This window comes from Cetorhinus maximus, chromosome 11 (assembly GCF_964194155.1).
Source record: "Cetorhinus maximus chromosome 11, sCetMax3.hap1.1, whole genome shotgun sequence".
In the NCBI taxonomy this organism is placed as follows: Eukaryota; Metazoa; Chordata; class Chondrichthyes; order Lamniformes; family Cetorhinidae; genus Cetorhinus; species Cetorhinus maximus.
The window spans coordinates 90,978,373-91,002,600 of NC_135889.1; the positions used below are offsets into that span (position 1 = coordinate 90,978,373).

The 24,228-nt window shown below is 40.0% G+C and overlaps 1 protein-coding gene across 3 annotated transcripts in view; it reads left to right on the forward strand.

The window, feature by feature from the left end:
- Positions 1–24,228, forward strand: part of mgat5 (alpha-1,6-mannosylglycoprotein 6-beta-N-acetylglucosaminyltransferase) — a 106,145-nt gene that overhangs the window by 61,594 nt on the left and 20,323 nt on the right. For all 3 annotated transcript variants that reach the window (XM_078552408.1, XM_078552407.1, XM_078552409.1), the window contains exons 12-15: positions 2,529–2,678; positions 15,734–15,880; positions 16,438–16,554; positions 19,920–19,994. In XM_078552408.1, the coding sequence (XP_078408534.1) occupies positions 2,529–2,678; positions 15,734–15,880; positions 16,438–16,554; positions 19,920–19,994 (489 nt within the window). The remainder of the gene's footprint in view (positions 1–2,528; positions 2,679–15,733; positions 15,881–16,437; positions 16,555–19,919; positions 19,995–24,228) is intronic.

The following is a 24,228-nucleotide window of genomic DNA, read 5'->3' on the forward strand; positions in this document are numbered from 1 at the left end:
TATAGGTCAGGTATAGTTTCACCTGATATAACTGACCCTAATTAGGTTGTATGTATTATATGAAAGTAGAGAGCTGTAGTTCCTCAAAGTAATCTAAGAAAGACTGCTAAGCTAGATGAAATCCATCAGTGGAGCCTCTTATAGTGTACTTTATTTTCTCAAGTTTAAGATTCTGCATACGATCACATACCCAATCAGTAAAAGAAGGCAGGGCAGACTGTTTCCAATTTAATTGAATAATACGCTTAGCCAATAATGTTGAAAAGACAAGTGCATCAGTCTGAAATTTTGTAAGAGGGGATGCCACTTGGTTCCACTTCAAAGAGAGCTGTAATAAAAGGTTCAGTGTTGCTACTGAAAATGAGTGTGCAGATCTAGTTTTTGCATGTGTGACATGGATATGTGTGGGGAAAAATCCATTACTGTTGTAATATTTTTGGCCATGGTTTGTATTCCCAAGCATGTATGCAGGAACCAACTGGAAAAATCTGCTGGAAACATATAACTGAGCCTGATCAACACAAACAAATGCTGTGTCATTTCTAAACGTATTTACACCTAGATTGCTTGAAAAATGTTGCTAGAGGAAGGGAATAAGACCATAAGACATCGGAGCAGAAATTAGGCCATTCGGCTCATCGAGTCTGCTCCGCCATTCAATCATGGCTGATAAGTTTCTCAACCCCATTCTCCCGCCTTCTCCCGTAACCTTTGATCCCCTTACCAATCAAGAACCTATCTATCTCGGTCTTAAATACACTCAATGACCTGGCCTCCACAGCCTTCTGTGGCAATGAATTCCATAGATTCACCACTCTCTGGCTAAAGAAGTTTCTCCTCATCTCTGTTCTAAAAGGTCTTCTCTTTACTCTGAGGCTGTGTCCTCGGGTCCTAGTCTCTCCTACTAATGGAAACATCTTCCCCACGTCCACTCTATCCAGGCCTTTCAGTATTCTGTAAGTTTCAATCAGATCCCCCCTCATCCTTCTAAACTCCATCGAGTATAGACCCAGAGTCCTCAAACGTTCCTCATATGTTAAGCCTTTCATTCCTGGGATCGTTCTCGTGAACCTCCTCTGGACCCTCTCCAGGGCCAGCACATCCTTCCTGAGGTACGGGGCCCAAAATTGCTCACAATATTCTAAATGTGGTCTAACCAGAGCCTTATAAAGCCTCAGCAGCACATCCCTGCTTTTATATTCTAGTCCTCTCAAAATAAATGCCAACATTGCATTTGCCTTCCTAACTACCGCGTCAACCTGCAAGTTAACCTTAAGAGAATCCTGGACTACGACTCCCAAGTCCCTTTGCACTCCAGATTTCTGAATTCTCTCCCCATTTAGAAAATAGTCTATGCCTCTATTCTTCCTACCAAGGTGCATGACCTCACACTTCCCCACGTTGTATTCCATCTGCCACTTCTTTGCCCATTCTCCTAACCTGTCCAAATCCTTCTGCAGCCTCCCTGCCTCCTCAATACTACCTGTCCCTCCACCTATCTTTGTATCATCTGCAAACTTAGCCAGGATGCCCTCAGTTCCTTCCTCTAGATCATTAATGTATAAAGTGAAAAGTTGTGGTCCCAACACTGACCCCTGCGGAACTCCACTAGTCACCGGCCGCCATCCTGAGAAGGACCCCCTAATCCCCACTCTGCCTCCTGCCAGACAGCCAACCTTCTATCCATGCTAGTACTTTGCCTCTAACACCATGGACTCTTATCTTACTGAGCAGCCTCCTGTGCGGCACCTTGTCAAAGGCCTTCTGAAAGTCCAAGTAGATAACATCAATTGGCTCTCCTTTGTCTAACCTACTCGTTTCCTCCTCAAAGAATTCTAACAGATTTGTCAGGCATGACCTCCCCTTGATGAAACCATGCTGACTTTGCCCGATTTTACCATGCACTTCCAAGTATTCTGAAATCTCATCCTTAATAATGGACTCGAGAATTACGGAATAAAATGTTGCTAAAATTTCAGAACAGTGAAAATTACCAATAATAAAGGAGCAGTAACAGAATTAAATATTTCAAATAAAATGCAACCATTAAAAGGATATGAGAGCTGAAATGTTTAGGCTCAGCAGGAAAATATCATTCTGATTTTATTGCAATTTTTTCAGTTTTTAAGAAATTTGTCCTCCGCCCCATACATCTTGTTTCTGATACACGTGAATGATGGTTAAATAAGTTGAACCTTGAAAATTTATGGTATGTTTTTGGCACTTTCATTGGGCCCGAATTATTTGTATACATTTACACCCATTTCAAGTTCAGGTATATTACAATGAGATTACATGTAGTAGGTGCATTATCATGTCTAATCCCTGAGTTACATTCATAGATGACACCCCAGGTATTTTTTATTCAATTTCCTCAAGTTCAAGAGCTACATAAAATTTATTGCAATAATTTCACTAGTTTTCATTTTGGATAATGGCCAAAGAGTCATTGTTTTAGATTTTGGTTTTTCCTTCGTTCAGCCAGACTGGTGGATCAATTATTTTTTTTTTCTTCCCCTTACCCACAGGACAAAAGGTCTTACTTGGATATAATTCACAGTTACACAGAAGTCCATGGCACAGTTCATGGAACTAGCACAGTCCACATTCCTAGCTATGTGAAAAACCATGGGATACTGAGTGGACGTGACCTGCAGCTTCTCCTAAGGGAAACAAAGGTACTTGGATGTTGTAGGTGATTTGTATTCTAATGTTGAGAAGTAAAGTGTATACACAGACAAAGACAATAAGGTTTAGTATTGTGCTAATCCAAATTGAGTTCTAACTGGCATCATTGCAGAATTTACAAAATTATATAGAAAGGAGCAGATCCCATGTAAGAAAAAAAAATAAGTCCACAAATGAAGGAAGATGCTGCTTTATTTTATCAATTTGTTTGATGATGTAGTTTATCTCTAATCTCAATGTAATGAATCGTTAATACTTTAGTACTAATCAGCATCTTATTTGCATATTAAGTTTCAGAAATTAATTTAAGGGACTTATTGGCAATGTAAAAAAAACTGTTAGAAAAGCCTTTCTACCCTCATCCCACACCAAAGGGAAAATGCAAACATTCTTCTATTATTAACATATTACAGGAAATGTTCTCTCTCCAAGCCCTGTTCTCTCCAAGCTGACATTTTTTTTTTAAAAGGTTCACGTTATGCTGAACAAAAAAAAATACTGTGCAGTATAAGGTACTTCAAATAACAGACCAAGCTATATGCCTGTAATAACGTTAAACTAACTGGAACACTTAAAAAGCTGCTGTGCTATTATAAAATGTAAGCACCATTACAGGATTTCCAACTTCAGCAGGGGTGTAAAAAAAAAACATTTACGTAGCGCCGAATTTTCTATTTCATTGCACCATATCCCACCCAACATTCCGTCCCCAAATCCCTGGACTGTGCATATCATGTGATACCTGTTGTGCCTCCAACCTGTTCTACCACTGGTGTTTTTTTTTAACTTTTATTATGCAAAAGCAAATTATTGCAGATACTGGAAACCTAAAATTAAAACAGAAAATGTTGGAAATGCCAAGAAGATTTGGCAGCATCTGTGGAGAGAAAATATTATTTCAGGTTTTTGATCTTTTTATCAGATCTGAAGAAAGTTAGAAATATGTTATTATCTCAATCAAGATGACCTTTTAAAGAAGGAATCCAAAATTCCAGTTATTTACTGAAAGAATAAAGCCGCAAGATTCCATGGTTTAAAACAAAATAATTTTTACTATACAAGAGTCAAACAAAGCAAACACTAAATACTATATTGGATAACAATCAATAGTCTAAAACCCAGTAAGTTGAACATGAATTAACAGGCAAATTGTGATTATGAACTATAAATTACACTTTAACTGGCAGATACAACTAAGGCAGATCTTGCGAGTTGACTCGGCAGTCCACTCAGCGTATATTCCATCAATCTCAATTACCAAGTCCTTCAAAATTCTGTCTTCCTCATGAAAAATTTCAGCTCCTCTTCTCTGGTTTAGCATGATTCCCAGCAGGCAGCAACGCACAAACAACCAGAGTTCCACGGAGATAAAAACAAAAAGCTAAAAGCTACTGCGGATGCTGGAAATCCAAAACAAAAACAGAATTACCTGGAAAAACTCAGCAGGTCTGGCAGCATCGGTGGAGAAGAAATCAGTTGACGTTTCGAGTCCTCACGACCCTTCGGCAGAACTGAGGTATAGTTAGGAGAGAGGTGAAATATAAGCTGGTCTAAGGTGGGGGGCGGGGGGAGAGAGAAGTTGAGGGTGGGGTGGTTGTGGGGATAAGCAAGCAGTGATGGGAGAAGATAATCAAAAGATGTCACAGACAAAAGGATCAAAGAGGTGTTGAAGGTGGTGATATTATCTAAGAAAAGTGCTAATTAAGAATGGAAGGCAGGATACTCAAGGTACAGCTCTAGTGGGGATGGGGTGGAAAGACTAACAAAGTTTCAGTTTTAGATTTAAAAATAATGGAAATAGGTGGGAAAAGAAGAATATATAAATTATTGAAAAAAAAAGGGGGAGGGGGAAAAAACGGGGTGGGGGGAGGGGGAGTTTAAGATCTAAAGTTGTTGAATTCAATATTCAGCCCGGAAGCCCTCCATCATTTTTACATGGTCCATCTCTGACACTTCTCTTCCCTTCCTTGACCTCTCTGTCTCAATTTCTGGTGATAGACTGTCCACCAATATCCATTACAAGCCTACCGACTCCCACAGCTACCTCGACTACAGCTCCTCACACCCCGCTTCCTGTAAGGACTCCATCCCATTCTTTCAGTTCCTTCGCCTCCGTCGCATCTGTTCTGATGACGCTACCTTCAAAAACAGCTCCTCTGACATGTCCTTCTTCTTCCTTAACCGAGGTTTTCCACCCACGGTCGTTGACAGGGCCCTCAACCGTGTCCGGAAGATGAGGTGCTGTTCCTCCAGTTTGCGTTGGGCTTCACTGGAACAATGCAGCAAGCCAAGGACAGACATGTGGGCAAGAGAACAGGGTGAAGTGTTAAAATGGCAAGCGACAGGGAGGTTTGGGTCTTTCTTGCGGACAGACCGCAGGTGTTCTGCAAAGCGGTCGCCCAGTTTGTGTTTGGTCTCTCCAATGTAGAGGAGACCGCATTGGGAGCAACGAATGCAGTAGACTAAGAGCTGTACCTTGAGTATCCTGCCATCCATTCTTAATTAGCACTTTTCTTAGATAATATCACCACCTTCAACACCTCTTTGATCCTTTTGTCTGTGACATCTTTTGATTATCTTCTCCTTTCACTGCTTGCTTATCCCCACAACCACCCCACCCTCAACTTCTCTCTCCCCCCGCCCCCCACCTTAGACCAGCTTATATTTCACCTCTCTCCTAACTATACCTCAGTTCTGCCGAAGGGTCGTGAGGACTCGAAACGTCAACTGATTTCTTCTCCACCGATGCTGCCAGACCTGCTGAGTTTTTCCAGGTAATTCTGTTTTTGTTTCAGAGTTCCACGGACATTGACTTCACCAAAAATGGCATATCTGCATAACCTCCTGTACTCTGCTTACGACTGTTTGAATGGCATAGAACCACCAATGTTATCTTCAAGTAGCAGAAACAGCCACAACGACAGTATAACTGCCTAATCTCCTCTTCTTGATCTAGCCTTCGCCCTCTTCTTGATCTAGCCTTCGCCCTCTTCTTGATCTAGCCTTCGCCCTCTTCTTGATCTAGCCTTCGCCCTCTTCTTGATCTAGCCTTCGCCCTCTTCTTGATCTAGCCTTCGCCCTCTTCAGTCTACCTGTACTCCACCACTGGGATTATCATCGGAGCTCTGGCCCTCTGTCCTTTTATATATGACTTCAAACAGCTTCAGTCTCCCCAGAACTTTTGGTTTCCAATCTCAGTTTCAGTCTTAGTTTTATTAGGAAAATTACTCTTCCAGTTTCTTTCTTAGTTTCCCTTTTCAGTTAGTCTGTCTCAAAAAAAAATACAAGCTTTGAAACCACTGGTTCCATCACAAATGTAATAGTTTTTGAGCAAGTGGGGAGTGGTGGGAGAAGGAGAACAATAGGGAAATCTCTGATGGAATGGAAGGCAGGAGAGATTAACCGATGAAAGGTACAGTTATTCAAAAGCCAAAAGGAATGGTGATGAATAGCAAATGATTTATCTAGATGAGGTGTGAATGGTTGGATAGCAACCGTCCAAATGCCTAGTAAAGCAGTTAAGAAACAAGACAGAAATCAAACCAAAAAAAAACACAAACATGATAAGAGCAGAGATTACAATTAAAGATGGTTGAACTCTGTATCCAGAAGGCTGTAGAGTGTTGGGTCAAAAGACAAGGACCACTGTATCAGGACAAGGACAGAAAGATCAGAGCGAGAGCAAGGTGGCGAATTGAAATGATAAGCAACAGGAATCTCGGAGTCATGCTTACAGACTGAAGAGGTGTTCCACAAAGCAGTCACCCACTCTGCATTTGGTCTCCCCAATGTAGAAGAGACTGCATCGTAAGCCACAAATACTGTATACTAAATTCAAAGTACAAGTAAATTGTTGTTTCACTTGGAAAGGAGTCTTTGGGGCCTTAGGCGGTGAGAAGGAAGGAGGTAAAATGGCAGGTGTTGCATCTCCTGCACTTGCAAGGAAAGATGCTGCAGGAAAGGGAGTGGGTTTGGGGGTGACTGAGCATTGGACCAGGGTGTCATGCAGGTAATGATCCTTTCAGAATGCTGAAGAGAGTAAGGGATTATGCATTTGGCGGCAGCACCATGCTGGAGCTAGCAAACATGGTGCAAGATGATTTGTTGAAAGTAAAACATACAATTCTGTGGAGATTCGTGGCAGGTCAGAAGATTGGGCACAAAAAACAGGAACAAAACAAAGAATAATAGGGAGAAATTAGGGTACGAGAGAAAGCTAGCTAGAAATATAAAGTAAGAGAATCCAAGGTATTTAAAAAGGAAAACAGTGGGTAAAATGAGTGTTGGTCCTCTAGAGTGAATCTGGGGAAATAATATTGGAAACTAAGGAAATAGTGGATGAATTTAACAGATTTTGCATCAGCCTTCACTGTAGAGGACACAAATAACGTCCCAGAAATAATTGTGAATCAAGTGGTGAAAGGGAGGGAGGCACTTAAAACAATTCTAAGCACCAGGGAAAGGGTATTGACAATTATTAGAACTAAAAGCTGACAAATTCCCAGGACCTGATGGACTACATCCTGGTGTATTAAAATAAAGTGTGTGCTGACATAGTAGATGCATTGGTTGTAATTTTCCAAAATTCCCTTGATTCTAGAAAGGTCCCATCAAGATTGGAAAATAGTGCATGTAATTTTCTCTATTCAAGATAGGAGGAAATCATAAAGTAAGAAACTACAGGCCAGTTAGCTTAGCACCTGTCGTAGGGAAAATGCTGGAATCTATTATTGAGGAGGTTCTAGCATGGCACTTAAATCTCAACGCAATCAGGCAGAGTCAACATGGTTTTGTGAAAGGGAAATTGTATAATTTATTAGTTCTTAGGAATTAACAAGTAACATGGATAAAGGGGAACCTGTGAATGCGGTGTACTTAGATTTTCAGAAGACATTTGACAAGGTGCCATATCAGAGGTTACTATACAAAATAAGAGCTCATGGTATAGGGGATAGCATATGAGCATGCATAGAGGATTGGTTAGCTAACGGGAAGCAGGCATAAATGGGTCATTTTTGGGCTGACAGGATGTAACACGTGGAGTGCCACAGGGATCGGTGTGAGGGCCTCAACTATTTACAGTCTATTTCAATGACGAGACCGAATGTATGGTTGCTAAATTTGCTGATGACAAAGATAGGTAGGAAAGTAAGTTACCAAGAGAAGGCAGAGTCTACAAAGGCGTATAGATAGGGTCAGTGAGTGGGCACAAATTTGGTAGATGGAGTATAATGTCGGAAAATATGAAATTGTCCACTTTGGCAGGAAGAATAGAAAAGCAACATATCTAAATGGAGTCAGATTGTAGAACTGAGGTAGAGAGGGATATGGGTGTATCGGAACATGAATCACAAAAAGTTAGTTTGCATATACAGCAAATGATTAGGAAGGCAAATGGAATGTTGGCAATGATTGCAAGGGGAATGGGATATAAAAGTAGGGTTGTTTTGCTACAGTTGTACAGGGCATTACTGAGATCACATTCTAGAGTACTGTGTACAGTTTTGGTCTCCTTTATTTAAGAAAGAATATAATTGTATTAGAAGCAGTTCAGAGAAGGTTTACTCAACTGATTTGTGGCATTGGGGGAGGGGGCGTGGAGTGGTGTTAATCTTATGAGGAAAGGTTAGATAGGTTGGGCCTGTATCAATTGGAATTTAGAAAAATGAGGTGATCTTAATGAAACATGTAAAATCCTGAGGGGACTTGACAAGGTGGATACTGAGAGGATGGTTCTCTTTGTGGGAGAGATTAGAACTAGGGGACACAGTTTAAAAATAAGGGATCTCCCATTTAAGACTGAGATGCTTCTTCAAAAGATTTTATCATGCCATTTGTTTCCTTGCTAGCTTAATGGCATGTTTTACTTGAAGGTTTCAGCCCCTCTCATAAACCTGGGCTTGGGCTAGATACTTTTACTGGAGGGTGAAGGCTGTGGTCTGAGCATTTGCAATGTCTGCAATTTCCCAGGATGCATCAGTAGTACTTATGTACTTAAATGACACAGATTGCAAGCGAAGCATTCTAGCGAACTCAGTTTAGCCTGTTTTTTAAAATTATTGATTAAATACTCTTCTCAGAACAATGTATCCACTAACTCGCTACAGGGCTCTTTCTGCAAGAAAAAAGGGAAATTGTAGCTATTGATCTCTAAAATACATTAAACAATCTGCAATTCTTGAGTAGGAAATTGAAAAGTGGTGCCTCAATTATCTGGATTTTCAAAAGGCCTTCAATAAGGTTTTTAATTCTTTCACAGGACGTGGGCGTCTGGCTAGGCCAGCAATTTTAATTGCTCATTGTTACAAGTGTAAAAAGGAGATGTTTGTTATTTCAGACTGTTCCAGTTTAGCTGTGCACTGCCTAATACTGGAACCCAAATTGCCCTTTTAAACTGTTTGAATTTGAGAGATATAACAATCGGGCAATGACTCGTGCACCACAACAGTAAATAGTATTGAAGTTTATTGATTTTAAGTAAGGTTTTAGAAACTTATCACCTAAAAGTCAGAATATAGGTAAAGTATACTCATCAATGAAACTCTACCAACTCCACGCTTTCAAATGGGTGACCAATCCAAGACAGCTGAGCAACAACCTGAATTTGTCACGCTGACAGAAAAACAGTCACTGCCTCCGAGAAGAACTACACCTTCCTGGGATTTCTACTGGCCTGGGACTTGCCGAACCAGTCCCAGTGCTAATTACTCATCTGCCCTGAAGCTTATTGGAAACTACCCCTGAAGATCTAAACCGGTTCTTCCACACTTGATATACACAAAGATGGTTCCTGCAACCCCTTTTTATATACTCAAAAGATGTTGTAAGCCCATTGTTGCTTGGAAATGGCTAATGATCTATAATTTGTCATTGATTCTAGCTAATTACAGACATTGCCTTGAACTTAGGACAATGTCTTCCTTTAAGCTGTGTCTCTTACCTTGATGTCTTTGCAGGAGTCCCATTCATTAAGACAGACTAGCAATCAAGGACTGTGTTCCTGATGGGGAGGAGTCCAAGGCTTATCCCATTTCTTTCCCAGCTGTTACAGCACTTTAATTCTTATAAGAAATGCTAATGGAGAAATACAGAAATAACGTAGTGACTTATAATTAACTGATTATTAACTATCCTTCAATTACCCGAGTAATTGAGGCACTTCCTCCTAATCAAATCATCTGTTGCTAGTCTGGCTGGTTCGTAATACTGTTTTGGGTTAATTTGTTGTAAAAGGTTAACAACATCAAAATGGCTGCTTATCTTAGTATTAGCACAAAATGGCGTTTAGCCTCGTTAGTGTATTACAATGAATATAACTTAAATTAGTCTGAAAATGGTTGGGTCACACTAAAATCCAGTCCCCAGACTGACTGACAGTCCCTAATTGCTCTTGAAAAGATGGTGCTGAGCTGCCACCTTGAACTGCTGCAGTCCATGTGGTGTAGGTGACACCCACAGTGCTGTTAAGGAGGTAGTTCCAGGATTTTGACCCAGTGAGAATGAAGGAACAGCGAATATAGTTCCAGGCCAGGATTGTGTGTGGTTTCGAGGGGAACTTGCAGGTAGTGGTGTTCTCATGCATCTGCTGCTTTTGTCCTTCTAGGTGGTAATAGTAGTTGATGCTGTCAAAGGAGCCTTGGTAAGTTGGTGCAGTACATCTTGTAGATGGTACACACTGCTGCCACTGTGCATCGATGGTGGAAGTTGTGAATGTTGAAGGTGGTAGATGAGCTGTCGATCAAGTGGACTGCTTTCACTTGGATGGTGTTGAGCTTCTTGACTTGTTGGAGCTGTAACTGAGGAGTATTCCATCACACTCCTGACAGGATTTGGGAAGTCAGGAGATGAGTTAATGGCTGCTGAATTCACAGCCTCTGACATGCTGCTGTAGCCAAAGTATTTATATGGCTGCTGCTCTTCAGTTTTTGGCCAATGGTAACCCCTACAATGTTGATGGGGGAATTCAGCGATGCTGATGCCATTGAACGTCAAGGGAAGATGGTTAGATTCTCTCTTGTTGGAGATGGTTGTTGCCTAGGACTTATGTGGTGCAAATGTTACTTGCCACTTGTCAGACCAAGCCTGGATATTGTGTAGATCTTGCTGCATGTGGACATGGACTGCTTCAGTATCTGAGGAGTTGTGAATGGTGCTGAACATTGTGCAACCATCAGTGAACATCACTTCTGACCTTATGGTGGAGAGAAGGTCATTGACGAAGCAACTGAGGATGGTTGGGCCTAGGACACTACCCTGAGGAACTCCTGTAGTGATGCCCTGGGGCTGAGATGATTGACCTCCATAACCATCTTCCTTTGTGCTAGGTATGACTCGAATCAGTGGAGAGTTTTCCCCTGATTCCCATTGACTCCAGTTTTGCTTGGGCTGCTTGATGCCACATTCGATCAAATGCTGCCTTGATGCCGAGGGCAGTCACTCTCACCTCGCCTCTGGAGTTTGGACTAAGGCTGTAATGAGGGCAGGAGCTTTGTTGCCCTGGCGGAACCCAAACTGAGCGTCAGTGGTGTCCCATATTAGGCTAATGAATAAGGTCAGAGAATGCAGAGTCAGGGAGTAGGTGGCAGAATAGATGCTAGTTGGCTTCAAGACAAAGCAAACTGGGAGTAAAGCTATTCAATGCTGAAACCACCAATGTTTGCAATTTGCATTAACTATTTGGACTTTGCAGTCAAAAGCATAATTTATGAATTTGTGGATGACACCATGTTGGGGTGGGGGAGGGGTGTGTGTTGGGGAATAGTCATTACTGAGGATGACCACAACAAACTACAGAAGGACATTAATAAACTTTCAGAATGGACAAATAATTGGCAAGTTCAAAGCAGGTAAATATGTGATAGTATGTTTTAGTAGGAAGAATACAGAGGTCACTTTTTATCTAGAAAAGGCAAGTTTAGTTCGTGTAGAGGAACAAAGGGAACTGAGTGCAAATACACTGATCGCTCCAAAGGTTAGCAAAAAAAAAGTTTTTTAAAAATGCAAACCAAGTACTCTGCTTTATTTCTAGATGAATAGAATTGAAAAGTAGGTAAATTATGCTAAGCCTCTGTTGAACTTTAGAATACAGCATGCAGTTCTGGTCACCATATTATCAAAAGGAGGTGCTGGAGAGGGTGCAGAGAAGATTTACAAGTGTTTCAAATACAAACTTTGTAATATGCTTTGGGACTGCTTTAATTTAAGGTAAAATAGAGGAAGGATAGCAGTCATGTGACCTGCTCTGAATTCTGCCTGACAGCAGCCCTGACTGGTTTATCTGTTAAAGGGAGGCACAGGTTGATTACTGGGAAGAAGGTGCAAGTTGTTCACACCTGTGGACAATGGCAAGAGCACCTGTGCTGACTGAGAATAGATTGTTAGTCTCCAAGATTCACTGGGAGCTGTTAGGAATGTCAGGTTTTATAAATGGCTATACTTTAAACTATCTGGTTAACTCCAAGCTAGAATGGAGTTTGGGGTCCAGAGGACAGGTAATTAGCATTTCTACCTGAATACAGGCCCCATGTGAGTCATGTTGCCATGGAGATGGGCTTTGGGAATGGAAGAGTCCATAGAAAATCATTGTGGTATCGGGTTGCAGTTTTTCTAAGATTTCACAACTTCACAGACCCAAGTGAGTCTGTAGGAGTCGGGGAGGGAGAGAACAGGAAATTAGAGGCAGCCAATCCTCAAGCAGGGGAAATGCTGACTCTTGTTTATCACATAGAATGCAGGTGGGAACTTGGGCATAGATTGAAGAGAACGAGTTCATGTGGATCTAAAGGAGGCTGAAAGATTGGCCCAAAGATGTGGAACTCGCTACCAGAGGGAGTAGCTAAAGCAAATAGTATTGATGCATTTAAGGGGAAGCTAGACAATCACATGAGGGAAAGGGAATAGAGAATAACACTGATGGATTTAGATGAGGAAAGGTGGAGGAGGCTCAAGTGTAGCATTAACACTAGCATAGGCTGGTTGGACTGAATGGTGGGTTTCTGTGCCATATATTATAAATAATTAGAGTATACAACTTGGCATTCCTTTTATGAAATGGGAAATTCTTTTAAAATAGCTGTCTCCATGCTATTTTAAATGAGTAGACTGTCATCAGATGTTCATAGCTTGCATAGATCATACCTACTTGGGAAGGAGTTTGCAAGTTCCTTTGTGATAATAAGCCAAACAGCTAATAAAATTGCAGTCAGTGCAGTTTAACCCATGTGTAACAATTGCCAACTGATTACCCTACTGCGTTTGCAAGGAAAAAAATTAAAAAGGTATGAATTGCACTACAATGGAGTGTCTTTTTTTCTGAATGGCTTTTGCTACAGATTTTCATAAGTTTTTGTGTGTTATGTGCTCTATTGGATTCTATCCTGGTAGTGGCAGAAAACTAGCATGCCCTATCTCGTATCCGAAACAAACTACCAGATGTGAATCTTTTAGCATATGTTGGAAAGAAGTGTTATGCCAATAGGAGTAATTAAGTTCCTATGTTTTTGGAAAGTGAGCCAAATCTAATTTCCAATGCTTCTTTCAAATTACATTTAGATTAATTTATTAATATGATCTAAAAACTTCGCTAAATTTTTAAAAATCACAATTTTCAACAGTAGTTCAGAATGAACTAAAATGTAAAAACATGTAAATTGTCAGACAAGCCATGGGAAGACTAAGCAAATGTTCAATGAATTTGTTTCTTCTATTCTTTTTGCACACACATAGCTTTTGAACATTATTTTCTTCAATGTTTCAGCTGACCCCTTAAATTTTGACTGTTTTGTTGCACCACAGCTTGTATTTATTAACACATGTGTTCTGATGTTCTCAATCACACTGTGTACTTCTGACTAATTTTGCTTATTCAAAATCAAAACAGCAACATTTTGGTGTTGCTGCTAACATCTGCTTTAAATGTTTAAAAATGTTGAGAAAGGGCAATTAATGTATACACATTTGGCAAAAATATGTATAAAATGGAATTGCAGGCTGATTTTTATTTAGTTATTTGGCTGCATTTATATATGCATGACTACGCATTCACACATGTACGAATGAAAACATGCCAGGGAATGTACTAGTGTGCAGAAAGGAAGCCGAGCAATTTTCAAGACGACCCCAGTGGCTGCCCAAAACAGGCTCGAAGCCTCTATATTTATAAACCCACTAATACCTGTTTTAGGCCCCCTTGCAAAAATTGAATACAGATGAGTAGTGCAGGAGCTGCAACTCAGGAATATTCAGTGGCAGGTATGTTTTTAAGAATTGTTGTTGAGGAGCAGGAGTGCTCCCTGGACTCTACAGTTAGCTGATCATTGGAGGTTGCCACTCCACCCATCTTGCTAGACATAACTTTCAGCAAGCAACCCAATTTTAATTTTCTTAAAATGGACAAGCGCCTAAGGAAGAAAGACAAATGTTAGCTGATCTTTCAAATAATGTGAATGAGGCATAGCTTCAGACCAGCCTCTGGCATCTTAGGGCAGAATTTTCTGCCTACCGGGCGGGTGGGCCCGACCCAATCTCCGGCAGGCGGGGAGCCGATTCCCGCCAAAGAAGCGGGCCCCAGCGTGACGCCCAGTGGGAAGCGCTATGCGCACGAAAGAGCGCACATCTCCCTGAGGCTAAGTGCTGCCTCAGGGAGATCGCTGACAGCTGTATACACATTAAAAATAGAGAAAAAAAAATCCTTAGCATGTCCCCCTCATGTGACAATGTCACACGAGATGGGACATGTTAATAAATTTCACAAAAACTTTATTAGACTTTTTTAATCGCTACATGAAACCTCATCCCACCAGTGGATGACGTTTCATGTTTTTTCAGAAGCCCACCGGGGCTCCTGGCCTGCCCGCCAACCTTAAGATTGGACGGGCAGATCCTTTAATTGTTTTAATGACCCTGTCAATGGCCTCAATTGGCCATTGACAGGTCGGCGGGTACGCAGCTGATTTGGCGCTGCCCCCACCTTCCTGAAAATTTAAATGGGGTGGGATGACGTCGGGTGTTCCACCCGACATCCCGCGTCATTTTGCGCGTTGGCAAGCGGGCCCCGCCCCCTGCTCGCCGACGGCAAAATTCAGCCTTCAGTTGCGGCACGTGCTCTGTATACCCCGTAAATCACTAAAGCAATTTCAACCCCAGCATTTGCTTATCCATGTTTGCAGACAAAATCGGTTCCATTCCTTGTGATAGTTCGTGAGATCAGGAAATCCAGCCCACGCATATATCAGAGTTTTGATCCACTGAAGTAGCAACTCCAAGTATGGCTGAGTCACGATTTAGTGAACAACAATGTCATTGTGAAGAGGAGGGAAAGTCTAAGAAGGTTCTTTTTGAATTATGGGGTGGGAGAGGACAAATAGTTTCACTTTGAGTAGGAAGAGGTAGAAGAAAGGTAAAAATTTGTAGCGAGAATGGAATAGATAGGAGAGAAGAATGCCAGAATCATGGGGTTGGGCTGCAGGGACATAAAGTCTGAGGGTGAACTGGGGAAGATGGAGGGCAGTGACTCTGAAATAGGAACAAAGGGGAGTCACTAAACAACTTCAAAAATAATTTTGCAAAATATCCTGGCAATAGAGTACCAATACATATTTAAAACAGCTTGCACTTTCTGTCCTGGCAGTTGAAAGAAAAACCCTGCAGATTTTGAAGCACTTCTGCAGCATTGGGTTCAGCTGCAACTTCAGCTTCACAGCACTTTCTGCATACTTTAAAAGTTCCTGTTATTACTTTAATTTGTCATATTTTTGTTTTAAGGCCCACTTTAAAGTGGTTCCAAACTTTTGTCAATTTATATGTTTACGTCAATGTTCCAAGTATCTTTGTGATTATTCTTATACTGAAATTGTATCTCTAAACATCAAAATGATATTGTTGAGGCATATTCGTGCTTCAGCTTATCTCTAATCAGTAATATTTAATGTTTTATCTTTTTGTATTGTAGAAAATGCACTTCTCTGAAACTGAAGACCTTTACAGTATTTAACTTCATGTAAGGAATGACTGGAGATAAAACAATTTGCTGTTTTTTATTTTACAGTTGTTTGTTGGCCTTGGTTTTCCATATGAAGGACCGGCTCCTCTAGAAGCCATTGCTAACGGATGTACTTTCTTAAATCCAAGGTTTAATCCACCTAAAAGCAGTAAGAACACTGAATTTTTCAAAGGCAAGCCAACACTCAGAGAGGTGAGCTTTTCATGAGATTGGTGGATTTGGTCCATGCTGTTGCCTGCCTGGTGAGAGGAACTGTCTATATTCTGTCATTATAATAAAGGCAGTAGTTACTTTGTTTAAAACGATTGTGGACCCCAAAAAACTCATTTAACCTCTGCACTTCTAAATGTCTTTTGCATCTGGTTGAATGACAGACGGGGCCTAAAAGTTGCTGTCAAAATAACGGTAAAGCTGTTGGCTCTCCTTGTTATTTAAATGCAAATGTCACAGCTACTTCAGGCAACTTTTGTTTAAGTTTGAATGATTTGGGGTATTGTGCTTCCTTCAAATATCCAGCTTCTTGCATTAAATTACTCCTCAAAACCTACTTTGATCAAGCTTTGGTCATTTTGCCCTAATGTCTCCTTATGTGGCTCAGATGTTGTTTGATAAGGTTTCTATGAATCATCTTGGCATGTTTTACTACTTGAAAAGCACTGTATATTTAAATTCAAGTTATTGTTTTGCTCCTTTTTATTGTAATTTTAACCTGATTTTACCATTGTCATAAGTCCAAATGCTTCTTGCAGTTGACTTCGCAGCACCCTTATGCTGAGGTATTTATTGGAAAACCTCATGTCTGGACTGTTAATATTGATGACCCTGTAGAAGTGGAACATGCGGTGAAGGCTATACTTAATCAGAAGGTAAACGTTACTCTGGAAGATAAGTCTGAAGAAGTAGTATTGCTTTGTGTTTTATTTGACCATGTTGAAACAAGACTACAAATCGGTTAATTTGTTTTGTACTAAAAACAGTAAATTGAACCTTTGTATCTGCAAATGTCAGTCTGGGCAGACACAGCAGAATATATGGGGAAGAACAGTACAACAAAGCTAACCAAAATTACGTAATTTGTCACTTATCTGTCAGAGCATATACTGTATATACTCACGTAAAAGTTGAGTTTCTAAGACTTTTAGCCAAAAAGTAGGGAGTCAACATTTACACAAGTAATATTTTCAAGGGGTTGAAATCCACCCCCTCCCATCTTCTCCCTATTGCAGAGTTGCCAGGTTGGAGACTGTTCTTGCCAAAAATTTACCAACAAAAATTAGTAATCCCCATGGAGGCATACATTGAATATGATAAAATTATTACATTTAGTGTATATAAATTAATTTTTGCAAATTCATCCAAAAACAAAATTTAGACAATTGTGCTTTTTTTTATGGCCAGTTGTCTTCACTAACACCCTTTTCTCTCCAGCTTTGCTCATCATTTAACTGGCTGGCATGTCAAAATTCATAGGAGTCTCATCTATGTTCCCAATACAGGCCAATCTGCCTTCCATGCCCCGTGAGATTTCTCCCCTGTTATTGTTAATTTAGTTAATTGTTTTAACTCTACAAGAGATACAGACCAATCTGTATCCACTCTTTTGTGATGTTTGATTATAAGCTGCTGAAATGTAATAAGCCTGCCATCAAGTTCTGCTGGGAGACGCTATGAAACCATGGTCTTCCGTCGCAGCACAAAATTGTTTCTCCACTTAAACCTGGGACACCACCCAGGACTGGCTTCGAAATCTGCAATGCCTAATCATCTTGTTTCAGGATTTGGATAGACCCAAAAAAAATGAGTATTCATTCTGGTGATTTTCACTGACATACTTTGCAACTTCATTTTCCAACTGTAAATGATTTCCAAAAATGAATGAATATTTTGGCCAAAAATCAGGGGTCAACTATTGCACAAGATCAACCATTATTCGAGTATATATGGTATTTTTCTTTGTCAGTCAGTAGAACTGTGCAAACAAAATGTATCCAGGCCAGAGCGAAAGTCATTTGTATGAAATATTTAAAATGTAATGGTGTAACATGTACAGCAAGCAATTAGGAAATCTAATAGAATGTTATTGTTTATTGCGCGGGGAATTGAATTCACATGTAGGAAGGTTATGCTTCAATTATACAGGGCATTGGTGAGATCACATCTGGAGTACTGTGTACAGTATTGGTCTCCTTATTTAAGGAAGGATGCAAATGCGTTGGAAGCAGTTCAGAGGAGGTTTACTAGAGTAATACCTGGAATGGGTGGGTTGTCTTATGAGAAAAGGTTGGACAGGCTAGACTTGTATCCCCTGGAGTTTAGAAGAGTAAGAGGTGACTTGATTGAAACACACAAGATCCTGAGGGGTCTTGACAGAGTAGATGTGGAAAGGATGTTACCTCTTGTGGGAGAATCTAGAACTAGGGGGTCACTGTTTAAAAATAAGGTGTCTCCCATTTAAGACAGAGATGAGGAGAATTTTTTTTTGAGGGTAGTGAGGCTTTGGAACTCTCTTCCTCAAAAGGCGGTGGAAGCCGAGTCTTTGAATATTTTTAAGGCAGAGGTAGATAACTCTTTGATAACAAGGGGGTGAAAGGTTATTGGGGATAGGCGGGAGGTTGCAATTAGTTTAGCCATGATCTTATTGAATGGTGGAGTGGCCCACTCCTCTTCATATTTTTGTATGTATATTTGTATACTTGAGTGAAAGTTACTGGTCTATTTTGATAGCTTTCTTTACTGCTTGTAATTCATGACATTCAGAGAAGAGCAAGGAGCTCTCCCAATATCCTAGCCAGTATTGACAAAAACTGATTAACTTGTCATTCATTTCATTTGTTATTTACTAAATTTTGCTATTTGCAAACTGGCTGCTCCATTTCCCTGCGGAATGAATGGCCATGCTTCAAAAGTGACTTACCTGAATGTGAAGTACATCCTGAGGATGTAATGTCATTTCTATAATGTAAATTAATTCTTAGTAAATAGCTCATATGATTTCAAGGTTAACAGTGACAAGACATGACTTCAGCATGATGAAATGAAGATTGAAAGAAACACTTGATACTTTTCCACCTCTTTCTCCCCACCCCCCACTCACCTAACATTTGTACATGAACCAATGTAATTATTTTCAGAGAAGTAGGGGCAGAAAAATTTAAGCCAGGGTTTTTGTGTTGTTACTCTCCAGTAACCCACTGCCACAAAATGCGTCTGTGTGACCATTGGCTAAAGAAAGGATTGGATTTAGTTGTATTATCTGAACAGTTGAATAATCTATCTAGGCTTTCTAGGTGAGGTACAGGAGGATGTCTGTGGGGTGATGGTGCAACTAGAATTGAGGGGAATAGGTAAGAAGGGAAAATTGTCAAATAAAAAGGGACTGGAGGCTGCAATAAATTGGCCTACAATCCTTTTGCTTCTGGGACCTGGATTCAAATCCAGCTGGACTGATGAAATGAAAGCTGCCTTCTCTGCGGGCTGAAAGGATCTTAACTGAAACGTATTTGCCTTTGTGTTATGTTCCAGCACACATTTGTTCACAATATGGCCAATGGGCAATTTCACTGACTCTTCTATCAGGCCTTGGGTTGCACGGAATGAGAAATAAAATTCACTGTGGTTACAGTAATATATTCTTCTGAGAATACATGGCCATTCAAGACATAAAGCTTTTAATATAAGGGGCACTATAGTTTTAGCTAATAGTTATGAGTTATCACACACCACTTTTTACAAAACCCACACAGACCTGGAGAGATAAACGAGTTGTTAATGAACAGGATACTAATGACCATGAGGGGAACGTTATTGAAACATGAAGGCTTGACAGGATAGATGCTGAGAGGCTGAATCTAGAACTAGGAGACAGAATTTCAAAACAAGGAGTCTCCCATTTAAGATAGAGATGAGGAGAATTTTTTTCTGAGGGTTGTTTGTTTAGAATGGGAGCAATGGAGGCTGGGCCATTGAATATGTTCAAGGCTGAGTTAAACAAATTTTTGATTTGAAAGGGAGTCGAGGGTTGTGGGGGACAAGCAGGAAAGTAGATTTAAGGCCACAATCAGATCAGCCATGATCGGGTTGGTTGAGGGGCTAAATGGCCGCCTGCTCCTAGTTCTGATGTTCTTAAGCCAAGAAGAGGGAGTTTATGTCCCCAGCTGTCTGTGGGTAACTTGACCTGATTGTGCTTGATGCTGCCAGTATTCATTGGAGACATTTTTGTTCTCTTTAATAGATTGAACCATATTTGCCCTATGAATTCAACTGTGAAGGAATGTTGCAGAGAGTCAGCGCTTTTATTGAAAATCAGGTAATTTTTCTTTTACTGTGCCATCTAGAAATATTAACTGAAGAAAATTCCTCCTGGAAAATTACTGTTTAATCAGATGAGTCACTGTTTCTATGTTTTGAGCATAAAATTGGTGGCTGAATTTTCATTGTAATTTAATGAGGAGTGTTGAGATAATTACAGTATTTAAATGCTCTTCAGAAGGACTCATTGTTTTTCATTGAGTTCAGATATGACAATTATTTCATTTGCATGTTGTGTAAATTTATGAAATATTGAACTACTTTCTCAGTCTTTTGAATATTTAAATTTCAAATATTTTAGAAGGTTTTACTTAACTGTTCATTCTGCTGCTTCTTAATGCTCCTACTTAAAAAATAAATAAATAAACCTATTGGTTTATCTATCTGAATAAAGGCTGTATTTTTCACAATGTAGTCTGGTTTCAGAAAGGCTAAATTTAATCATCTTTACCTTGAGGAGCATAAACAAAACAAAGAGCATAAATAAAACACAAGGTTTGACAATGTAAATATTGCTTCTATTTGATTGCAATATTGTCTCTTACACGTTGCTCAAAATATGTAACGAAAGGAAAAGGTTCCTCAAATATCATAATGCATTTCCCGCGATATTATTCTGCTCTTTCCTGTGTCCTACATAATTTTACAATCAGTAGTGAAGGAATGGAGTTAGCTTACCATTTGTTGTGCAGATATTTTGAGAGAATTTGAGCAGCAGCTTACAATGCCTAGTGATCGTTCCATCGCGGCTCCCTCTACATGGGACCTGTGACATTTGTGAGCAAGGCAAGCAACAGTGTGGTTCTTCAACCAATTAAATTGAAGAATACTCACTGAGCAGTCTAAATCAGGCAGTATAAATTGAAATGTTCAATCCATTATAAAATCATGTACAGAAAGTGAAATCAAGAGAGAAAAAAAGAGATGGGATTTAGAACGATAAAAGACAAAGTGTTAAAGTATTTTTTAATATCTAACACTAAAATTCTGATGAAATGAGGCTCCATTCTTAAAATAAATTTTCAGTGCCAGAGAGATGGTCTGGCAGTAATTATGACCTATCACACCATTAAAAATTAATTTACACCTGAATGCACCAGCACTAATCTTTTTTTCCTTAGTTAATGGGTAACAAGTGGTTAAGTATAGCAACTTCATGCATTTACATAGTTTTTAATGCCAAGACTGTCAGCGAGATACTATTATGAGACAGCCTGTGGAGGAATGCTTCCACTTTTAGCTACGCAAGTGCATACTCTGGAAGTTGCTGTCCAGTTTACTCCATAATAACAGTGGACACTGTTAACCTCACCATTATTCTCAACACAATCTCTTTTCTATTTCTTTATTTTTCTGTAATTGTTAGAGTCAGTAATACATATGCAACAAGTGCCTGCCATAGGCATATTGGAAGGATTTACAGGTTGATAAATCAACCTGTTTGACCATGTTTTGAATGCACCTTACTTGGCCATCAAGTCTTGGAGTGGGACTCAAACCCAGAGTTTCAGGATCAGAGGCAAGGCACTACCCACTGCAACACAAGACCTTCCATTTGGTCATTCCCCTTTTTTTTTGCTGCACTTTCTGCATAGGAGTATCTGTTAAATGAATGAAGAATGGGCACAGAGTCTGTGCAATCTTTATCCTAGAGCTTTGTTTCAAGAACTTCAATAGGAAAAAGTAATCTGGTCTTTTATCTACTGGAAGATACCTAAAATAGATTGTTTCCAAGGCAAGAAACAAGAGAACAGAGCGCACTCAGCACCATTGGCAACTTACCTCCTCTACAGGCTATCAGCTGATGAGGAAGCTGTATAACTTTGCAAGCTGTCATATGCCATTTTTCCCCCGATCCCTACTTCAGCAGACTATTGGTATATTCCAGCAATTAGGAGCAAAGAGAACACTGCAATGGGTGTTAAGTTTTGTTTTTATTTTTATTTGGCAGGGGCAAGAACCATAAGTTATGCATCTGGCGGAATTTTATGCCAGCAGGTTTTTACAGTCCTGCCCACCTTTAATGGAGTTTTGAACGGCTCGCAACATTTTACAGCCCCGCCCCTGCTGTGACGGGGCTGTAAAATTCTGCCCATTGTTTTTGTGATGCTATCATGTCAGTAGAATGATCTTTCAATGTTGATGATATTTGGAAGCAAATAAGAGAAGTTTCTCAAATCTATTCATGAAAATGTTGCCCCTTTAGAGAGCATGATTACTTCCTTTGATTCTGCCACTAGCAGGATACTAGCTTTGGCTGGAACAATTTCTAAAATGTAAAATAAGAAGCTTATTTTGTTCTAATGAGCTGAGTTTACAAGACTCCGGGCTTCAGAAACCTTTAATCCTTTGGAAAATGGAACTGTTGTATTTTCTTTTCTCTCTTCCTCATCTTTCATGCTCTTTGTACAGCAGGAAATCAATAAATTAGATCTGTTCTCATTTGCAAATTGATATTGAAATTCTAGATGAGAAGCAACAGTAATTCTCACATTGCCACTGTCTAACCTAAACTTGATTGGTTATTAGCCTGTAACTGATGCAGATATCTCCTCTTGCCAGAAAACAGAACAGCAAGGTATATCAGCAGATCTGGTAGCATCTGTGGAGAGAAAACTTAGATAACATTTCTGCTTTGTAACCTACTCAAGCTCGCAGATGCTGCCAGACCTGCTGAGTATTCCCAGCATTTTCTGTTTTTATTTCTGACTTCCATTACCTGTGTTATTTTGATTATGTATCAAAGATATATATTTATCTATAATCAAAGTCCTGTCTTGAGTCAGGATTAAGGAAGTGTATTAAGGCCCATGGAATTCCTCATTTTCAAAATCTGCTTGAAGTCCACCCTAGCAGTGGAAACATTATCCCCCATAAAGTTGTTATCCTCCAACTTATCCTCAACCCAATGACCCATCTATTGAAATTACTACTAGCAAAGCTGCCTATTTAAACACCTATCAGGTAGTAACCTCCTTACCCTAGAATTAAGTCACTGAGCAATATTTTCTTCTGCAACTATCTTGGCCAAGATTAGTAAATTACGTCAATAGAAATTTAGATTGTAGAAATATGATCATCTGAAAATATAAGCTGATTGTTAAAATGCACAATTGCAATAATATAATGTTGCAATAATATCAGTCTATTTGGTAATACAGAACTTGAGTATCGCTGAAGAGACATGCCAAAGCTTTTCATCTTACACTCATCAGGAGATTTCGCAAGAATACAATTATAAGGGAAAAACAACAATTTATACTGTGTGAAGAGAGTGCTGATTGGTTGGCAAGTGGGCTCTGGTAGAGGCGTTGCCATGGAGAATGCACCAGTGATGGTGACTGACAGTTAACTGCCAAGCATTGTTTGAAATTTAAACCAGGCATTTTGACCCTGATTGGCCGAGGCAATGCCCTGAAGAATGAGTCAGTGAACAGCTGTCACTTGTTTTGTTGAAACAGGCGCAATGTGTGTACATGTTCTTTCTGTCTGCAAACTCGTGAACGGGCCTAAGGCTGTCACTTTCGGCTCGAAAGTGCTCAGACTACCCTGGAAGGGCAGGGTATCTTAAAAATTTAAACAATGAGTGAACTAGCAGCAACACAGTGGTATTCACCACTAACAAGATGTTGCTGTCAAGTCAAAAAAAGTTCTGCCTATCTGCCAAGTGAGTCATGTGGTATATGAATTTCAGTGCCAACGTGAGGCTAGGTATGTAGGCCGTACATCCCAGAAACTGTCAGATCATATCAAACAGACACTATTCGCAACAGGCAAGGTAAAAATGGTACCCAACCAGCCCGTGCTTGTAAAACTCAAAACACTGTACATCATTAGACGTGATTCCGCGATTGGACAACATTTGCTAAATAGCCCTCGGCATGCTAAGAAATACACTGACAACCAATTTAAGATTGTCACTCGGGCTCGCAGTGTGGTACATGCGTGTGTACTGGAAGCTACGTATATTAGTCCACAGGGCCCTATCTTTGCAGACAGAACATGTACACACATTGCGCCTGTGTTAGGAATAGAGATAGTTTAAGTTATATTTGTATTTGTGGGTGTTTGAAATGAGTTTTAGTTTTAAAGTTTAAGTTTGATTTGTATTTCTGTATCTGTGCATTAAGAAAAGGTCAGGTTGAGTTTTACTTTAAAAGGTGCCTTCATCTCTAATGAGAGCATACAACTGTAAGAGAAGTTAAGCAAACATAAGAGTAGAAAACTGGGCT